This window comes from Oncorhynchus tshawytscha, linkage group LG02 (genome assembly GCF_018296145.1).
Source record: "Oncorhynchus tshawytscha isolate Ot180627B linkage group LG02, Otsh_v2.0, whole genome shotgun sequence".
Lineage (NCBI taxonomy): Eukaryota > Metazoa > Chordata > Actinopteri > Salmoniformes > Salmonidae > Oncorhynchus > Oncorhynchus tshawytscha.
In genome coordinates, this window is record NC_056430.1 from 45282701 (window position 1) to 45291541 (window position 8841).

Genomic DNA, 8841 nt, shown 5'->3' on the forward strand with positions numbered 1-8841 from the left:
ATACTAAAATTGCTTTGTTCTGGTCCTCAGGGTGCAGATCCCAGCCAGTCACAAGCTGATGTCAAGGTGAAACAAGTTGGACAGCAACCTGTGAACATGGTGCAGCTGCTCACGGTGAGTCACTTGGACATATGGAAATGGGGAATAAAGAGTGCATTAGAGAGGAGTAGAGGGTAAATCTGGACAGAGAGAACTGAACAGGGAAGGACAAGAGCGGACAGGATAAAGTGTAGTAAAGGAACACTATTCACAATTATATTCAGTTTTTATATCACAGAAAAAAAAATATTTTCTCTGTTTGAGCAGAAGTACCCGATAGTGTGGCAAGGGCTGCTGGCACTGAAAAATGACCAGGCTGCTGTCCAGTTGCATTTTGTCTGTGGCAACAAAGGATTGGCCCTACGGTCACTGCCCCTACCAGAGGGAGGATCGCTGCTTCGGATCGTCCAGAGAATGAGACTCGAGGCGTCACAACTGGATGGTGTGGCTAGAAGAATGACAGTAAGTTTCTGGTCCCTGTCCTTGAATTGTTTACATTGGGATGAGAGTTCATTTTAAGGTTGGGCAATGACGTCGAGATGTCACAAACGATGGTTCAGCGTAAGTGAACTTGACCGCCCTGCAGGAATCTGGCAGCACACAACAGCGCAGTGCAGTGAGCACACAGCAGGGCGACGTGCCAAATGGCCTATTCCCTAATTGCCATAGCCTAAGTAGTTGGACAATTAACATAATGCAAGAGAACAATGTAGATTGTGGAAAGAGCGTAGAGCACCAAAGCAGCACAACATGTCAGATAGGGTCTCCCCCCCCACACTCAGTTGTCTGGCGTATTGTTCTAAAATCTTAATTGACCCTTTTTTCTCCTTAATCCCTGTTCAATTTCAATGTGACTAGTTGGCCTAGGCATGACCCACTCTTTCGCGATCAACCATCGAATGAATCTATAGGCCAGCTCAGAAAGTTGTTTACGAATAGCTTAAATAAAAACGCAGTATAGTAAAAACGAGAGGCGAACAAACAATTGCAAAATAGACTAATCTCATAGGAAGTTCAAACAAACCTGGTACATTTCTGCTTTACTTAACGTGTAGGTAGAATCAATAGTGCCGTCGGAAAACCCCTCGCAAACCAAACAGCCAATAATATAGGCCTACACGTAGACTACTGTCAATAAAAGTTGCAGTAAATGTTTGACATTCAACTTCTAAACTAATTGTCAAAGTCTTTATTAATGTCCTTGAATTGTGCCACGGGCAATCTCGACCCTTTACACTCATGGGAATGGCCAATTTGAAATGTTTCTTAAAAAAATAAATATGAAAAGCATAACCATGAAAGGAAAGTTTTTGGAGATTTTGGGAAAATTATTAGACCAAAGGTGAGGACACAACAGCTCACCTGACACGACTGAATCCAAACATTACACTGTTGATTTTATGTGTATTTCACTGTATTTTTTGCCACATTTGTTGATAAGAAATCTGAAAATACTCATACATTCAGGAACATAATATTCCTGGAAATTGTGAGTTAGGTGCAACATAAGACTAAAGATTACAAGGTTTTAAGTGAGAGGACTTTTAGGTGTCTCCAAGTGGCCACACACTTAACCAAAGTGTGCACAGTTTCTATTTAAGGTGCTTTCTTTAGTTTTAGCTGTGCCGTTGAGTAACTAAAACAAGCACACTTAGTTTTATTTGGAACACAACTCTGCATGCCCGCCCTCACACAACACCGGTCAAATATAAAGCGCAATATGGGTCAGGTGGTCAACATTTGAAAGACTGTTCTATTGCCAACATGACTAGCTAAGTTCTAAAATCTGATATTACAATGCAATTCAGTGAAACAGATCATAATTTTGGTGCGCATAGAAAGAAGTCATGAGTGCGTTCAGGTGTGTGTGACGCAGCAAATTTTCTTGACAATAGACAAACAGGCTCATTCTCTTCAGAACAACCAAGGATATATGCCATGTCATCTTGTAACCACATCAGAGTGATCATAAATGATAACACTGTATATGACAAGTTTTATGTGAAGTGGGGTTTGGCTTGCTTTTATGACGCAGAGATGGTTGTCCTTCTGGAAGGTTCTCCCATCAACAGAGGAACTCCAGAGCTCTTTCAGAGTGACCACTGGGTTCTTGGTCACCTCCCTGACCAAGGCCCTTCTCCACCGATTTCCCAGTTTGGTCGGGCGGCCAGCTCTAGGAAGAGTCTGTATGGAAAGGAGAAGAGGATACCTAGCCAGTTGTATAACTGAATGCATTCAACTGAAATGTGTCTTGGTAGAGTGGCCAGACGGAAGCCACTCTTCAGTAAAAGGCATGACAGCCCACTTGGAGTTTGCCAAAAGGCATCTAAAGACTCTCAGACCATGAGAAACAAGATTATCTGGTCTAATGAAACCAAGATTGAACTCTTTGGCCTGAATGGCAAGTGTCACGTCTGGAGGAAACATGGCACCATCCCTACGGTGAAGCATGGTGGTGGCAGCATCATGCTGTGGGTATGTTTTCCAGTGGCAGGGACTGGAAGGTTAGTCAGGATTAAGGGAAAGATGAACAGGGCAAAGTACAGAGAGATCCTTGATGAAAACCTGCTCCAGAGCACTCAGGACCTCAGACTAGGGCAAAGGTTCACCTTCCAACAGGACATCGACCCTAAGCACACAGCCAAGACAACTCAACTCGAGACAGGTCTCTGAATGTCCTTGAGTGATGCATTCAACTGAATCGGTGGAAGGGCCCAGCCAGAGCCCGGACTTGAAGCTTATAGCATCATACCCAAGAAGACTCGAGGCTGGAATCGCTGCCAAAGGTGCTTCAACAAAGTACTGAGTGAAGGGTCTGAATACTTAAGTAAATGTGATATTTACATTTTTGAATGTAAATTTGTCAAATATTCAGAAAGTTTTTGCTTTGTCGTTATGGGATATTGTGTGTAGGTTGATGGAAGAATTTTTAAATCAATTTGAGAATAAAACTGTAGTGTAACAAAATGTGGAAAAATTCAAGGGGTCTGAATACCTTGCGAATATATACACGTGCGCACACACATGGTAGGCCTATTAAAATATGTATGCTTTTTTTTCAAATTTATTGTCATGTCAGACCAACACTGTATTCAAAGTGCCCACTATTACATTCTACCTATAGAATTAGAACTGGTTGATCTTCAAGGCATTCCTAGTCGATCACCAAACAGGTCTGTAGAAAAGCCAATGATAAAGCCTTGTGCTCATATAAAACAAATATTTGTCTTGCACTGTTGATGGTAGGTGCGCTTCATTCAGAAGCCATGCGTGCCGTGTAGGCAAATTGTTCCCATTTATTTTGTCTGAACGGACAAACTCCGGCTACCCGGCAGAGCTGTGGTTAAATTGCGCTGGCCAATCCGATTAGCTCAAATTACCATGCCTACAGCTTCCACGACTCTACAGCAAAGTTTATTAGCCAACGTGAGATTTCATCACTTTTAAAACCATGCCCAGAGAGTGGCTGTCAAAGAATAAAGCAAAGAGCTGCTGTTTTTGAGTGAGTTCATGTTAAAAATGTGATTCAACACTTACAAAACATAACTCACTTCTCCCTACTTCCACTCACGCTGCAATGAATGAGTTGCCAATTGTATCGGTAGCCCTGCATTTTTATTATTAGCAGCTCGTCGTGTCTTTAAATATTGAGGAATATTTCACTTTCTCTGGTCATAGGAGCAACGAATTTGTGCATGAGGCACAAATAATGTAGTGCGTCTCGAGTTTCGCCATGTGGACGACTATGTCCCCTCAGGTCAGTCTCACCCAGGAAGGGAGAGAACAGGGACTGTGAGGCGGACCCTCTTCTGCTCTCTCCCGCCGCCGAGACTGACCATCAGATGCAGGTACCATCAGTCCAGTAAAATAAAAACACAAATGATTTTAGGTGATGCTCAGCTTTGCCTGGCAAGTGATACAACTGATCAGTTTTGTTATCTAAGCTTGAGTTTTGAAATATAATATGGTCTGAGAATAACAATATTGACAGGCCAAGCATAGCCAATATGCTGTGATGTGTTAGTGCAGCAGGCCTAACCTCATTCTTACAGAACAGTTTTTATTATGTTAATGTTGTATAGGCTTACATTTTTTAAGTTAAAACACATCTGAGCGGTAGATCTCAGCTTGCTTTTTGACTGCGAAAGTAAACTTGACTCAGGTTGGTGACCAGTCTATTTCCATAATGCCAACATTTCACCCAAGTGTTTTGATCTAAATCTCTTGTCAAATCGCAATTGTAATATTTGGTTAAAACTAAGGCCAAGATTTGATGCCCATATTGTGCAGCCCCACGTAACAGTATAAAACAATCCGAATGGAAAAACCTAGGGTTGGCTACCCTAGGGAATGGCTACCCTAGGGTTATGCACAACTTATTAAGCAAATTATGAACCTTAAAAAAAATTCCTAACCATAAAATGCCATCATACCGTTAACAATGTGAAAAATATTGTGATTATATTTTGGCTATATCATGTTGTCACAATCTTATCTGATTTATACTAGACCAATAACTGTTCATCTGGGTAAGGGGGTGGAATCTAGACCATCCTATCAGTCAATCAGGGCTGTGTATGTACATGTCTTCAAATTAGTTTCCTAACACACACACAATTACTGAGCATTTCAATGGCCAAAAGAAGCTCGGGGAAATTAATGATATAAAATATATTCTGGAGTTATTTTCATTAAATAAAGAGTGATTTACTACAAATACAGTGATTTAGAAAAGAAAAAAAAAATATATATATACACACACACACACACACACACACACACACACACACACTATAAGACTGCATGAAGACTCTTTGGCCCAGATCAGCAAGTGAGTGGATCCTACATGAGGAAAATGTTTAACTTATAACCTAGTCTCTCAGCAACTAAAGTAATGGTTAAGAATTTCTAGCTTTCATCTCCATCACAGGTCCTTGTTCTAATTTGATTTATGTTCTGTCTACTGCAGGGGGAGAGTGAGTTCTGTCTCCTGCTTGCCCTGCCATGTGGACGGGACCAGGAGGATGTCCTGAACCAGACCCAGGCCCTAAGAACCGCTTTCATCAACTACCTTCAGGCCAAGCTGGCTGCAGGCATCATCAATGTCCCCAACCCAGGCTCCAATCAGGTGGGTCTGTCTGCCTATTTAGGTGTTTGCTACAGTCGATGTCTGTTTTTGCAAACCATCAGCCACTCCTTGTGTTTGATCAAATATGAAGTTATACACCCCCCTACGTATTTATTTGGACAGTGAAGCTTAAACTGTTAATTTCGCTCTATACTCCAGCATTTTGGATTTGAGATCAAATGTTTTGTGAGGCGACAGTACCGAATGGCACCTTTTTTTATTTGAGGGTATGTCAGTTTTACAATGTAGAAATGAATGCACTTTATGTATCTATCCCCATTTTGAAGGTGCCATAAGTATTTGGACAAATTCACTTATAGTGCAGTCAACCTATATGTTCCTGTGTTTTATATACACTGCTCAAAAATATAAAGGGAACACTTAAACAACACAATGTAACTCCAAGTCAATCACACTTCTGTGAAATCAAACTGTCCACTTAGGAAGCAACACTGATTGACAATACATTTCACATGCTGTTGTGCAAATGGAATAGACAACAGGTGGAAATGATAGGCAATTAGCAAGACACCCCCAATAAAGGAATGGTTCTGCAGGTGGTGACCTTAGACCACTTCTCAGTTCCTATGCTTCCTGGCTGATGTTTTGGTCACTTTTGAATGCTGGCGGTGCTTTCACTCTAGTGGTAGCATGAGACTGAGTCTTGCCTATGCTGCTCTGTACCATCACTAATTCATATATCTTTATGTACATATTCTTTATCCCTTTACACTTATGTGTATAAGGTAGTAGTTTTGGAATTGTTAGCTAGATTACTCGTTGGTTATTACTGCATTGTCGGAACTAGAAGCACAAGCATTTCGCTACACTTGCATTAACATCTGCTAACCATGTGTATGTGACAAATAAAAATTGGATTTGATTTTGAGTCTACAACCCACACAAATTTTTGAGAAATTTGCTAAGAAGCTATTTTTGTTTCTTTTTCACGATTTTAATTGAAAACAATCACAGTAAGGTAGTTAATTGTTATCAAGAAATTAGTTGATATTGAGATTTTTAAAAGTCTGCATTGTAGTCAAGTTTAATATTTGGTCCCATATTCCTAGCATGCAATGACTACATCAACCTTGTGACTACAAACTTGTTGGATGCATTTTCAGTTTGTTTTGGTTGTTTCAGATTATGTTGTGCCTAATAGAAATTAATTGTAAATACTATTTTCATTTTGTAGTCACTATAGTAAATAAGAATGTTTCTTAACACTTCTACATTAATGTGGCTGCTTCTGTGAGAAAGTTAGATGCACAATATTTATGGCTAACTTTCTTTCACGATTCATTCATGATTATCCATAATCATGGTAGCATCCACATTAATGTAGAAGTGTTCAGAAACGTATTCAATTCTTATTTACAATAAATTACTCAAAATGACACACTACATGATTTACCTTTCATTTCTATTGAGCACAACATAATCTGAAAAACAACCAAAGCAAACTGCAAATGCATCCAGCAGTCATTGTGTGCTTGGAATATGGGATCAAATACTAAACTTTAGACATTTTATACACTAAGTGAATTTGTCCAAAATACTAGTGACTCCTTCAAATGGGTGGATTACATAAAGCTCTTTCATTTCTAAATGCTAAAACGGATATGTATGAAATAAAAGGTGCCTTACTGTCCTCTCGCTTAATATACATTTATTTGTTTTTTTAGTAATTTTAACCCTGATTTTTCTCATCGGACTCAGGAGGCGAAGGTCGAGTCATGCGTCCTCCGAAGCATGACCCGCCAAACTGTGCTTCTTAACACCTGCTCGCTTAATAACCCAGAAACCAGCCGCACCAATGTGTCGGAGGAAACGCCATTCAACTGATGACGTAGTCAGCCTGTAGGTACCCGGCCTGCCACAAGGATTCGCTAGAGCACAATGATCTTTGTAAAGCCCCCCACCCCCCCGGCCAAACCTAACCCTGATCGACGCTCGGCCAATTGTGTGCTGACCTATGGGACTCCCGGGATCGAAACCCCAGGCTATAGTGATGCGGCAACACTGCGATGCAAGGCCAATATAAAACATTTGATCTCAAATCCAAAATGCTGTAATTTAGAGCCAAATTAAAAGTTTGCTTCAATGTGTGTGTGGTTTTCTGTTTTAGAAGTGTCTTTAGATAGTTTTGTCTTTCAACTGATCCATTTCTATTTCTCTTCTCCAGCCTGCCTACGTGTTGCAGATATTCCCACCATGTGAGTTTTCAGAGAGCCACCTATCCCGGCTAGCCCCTGACCTCCTCAACCGGATCTCCAATATCTCCCCCCACCTCATGATTGTCATCACCTCTGTTTAAGGACCCCCCTCCCCCAGCGGGAAAAGGGAACCACCTCTTCTTCAGTGGACGTACTTAACGTTGAGCCTCAGGAACCAAGAGGAATGGCAGGATCTTTGCTCCTGGAGACACTGGGAACATGTAGGAATAACGTCCTATTGGAACTTTTACCTTTTCCATATCAATTCTTTTTTTTCCTTTTTTCTTTTTTTTGGTCACTCCTGGTATTTTTGTCCTTCTCAAAAGAGCGAGCTCAGGGATGGACCAGACCAGAGCCCTATATGTGTCCATTCTTATTGGACTTTTTCTTTTTCTGCTGTCTTTGTATTTATTGGGGAGTTTTATTTTTACGTAGGGAGATACTTTGATGAAAAGAATGAGTGACTAACTGTGTGGCCTTTTTTTTCTTCATCTTTTTAATGGTTCATTTTTCAATTCTTCATAAGAAAGGATCATAGGTCATTGTACAACAATGGCAAAAATAGACATTTCAACATGTATTTAAACAAATGTCATTTTTCAGCCTATCCCATAGAGGAGAAAGAATTAACCTCAAAATACTATTAGGGCACCCTAATAGGGTCATGTCTCAAATGGCTCCCTACTCCTCATATAGTGCACTACTTAGGGCCCTGGTCAAAAGTAGTACACAAAGGAAATATGGTGCCATTTGGGACTCATAGATCTTGTAGAGAGGACAGTGTCAGCCTAACAAACCCCTTTGATTCCACCAGCTCTACTGTTCCATTTTCTCTCTACTCAAACCAGACGAGGCTCTTCCCTTCCACCTGTTTCAGCATTATACGAGCAACAGTGGGATTAAAGAGTTTTTGGAATACTGGACTCTGTAAATATTTTAAATATTTAAAACGGACTAAATGGAACTTGAGACGACTTGACACCAAGAGACTTCCAACCAACCGTGGAAATACAAGATGGTAAGGTGGGATTGCTGGGGTTGTAAGGAAGGACGCAGATGAAACCCCTTGATTTCGTGGAGTAAATGCTTCTAATACAGCAGGTTGGCAAACTCTCGTGTGGAGTTTGCTGAGGGCACATCACATTTTGTTACTCCAATAAAAAAAACAATCCAGAAAACTTGAACATTAAATGAGCTCTTTTATTTCATCTGGATGTCTGTCATTGTTGTTTCTCTTTGAGATGCTGTCTGTTTGAAATAAATGTTTGAACATAATCTGTATTCTGTTACAGTTCAGTAAAGGCCTACTTATGTAACATATTGATTGATACAGGATGTTGGGTTAGGGGATTTCCCTTCACATTGTCAAGTATTTGGAAATGAATTCCATTATTAATGGAACGTTCTATAGTTCAATAGCATTTAATCACTGACACAGTCTGAGGGGTTAATGTGCAT

General features: G+C 40.4%; 1 protein-coding gene across 9 annotated transcripts in view; it reads left to right on the forward strand.

Moving 5' to 3' along the window:
* Positions 1-8658, forward strand: part of si:ch1073-335m2.2 (msx2-interacting protein) — a 30374-nt gene extending 21716 nt beyond the window's left edge. For 8 of the 9 annotated variants that reach the window (XM_042299429.1, XM_042299435.1, XM_042299441.1 and 5 more), the window contains 4 exons: positions 31-114; positions 307-501; positions 5006-5167; positions 7353-8658. In XM_042299429.1, the coding sequence (XP_042155363.1) occupies positions 31-114; positions 307-501; positions 5006-5167; positions 7353-7484 (573 nt within the window). In that variant the 3' untranslated portion in view covers positions 7485-8658. The remainder of the gene's footprint in view (positions 1-30; positions 115-306; positions 502-5005; positions 5168-7352) is intronic. The other variant, XM_042299431.1, reaches the window with a different exon arrangement.
* The last annotated feature ends 183 nt before the right edge of the window (positions 8659-8841 follow it).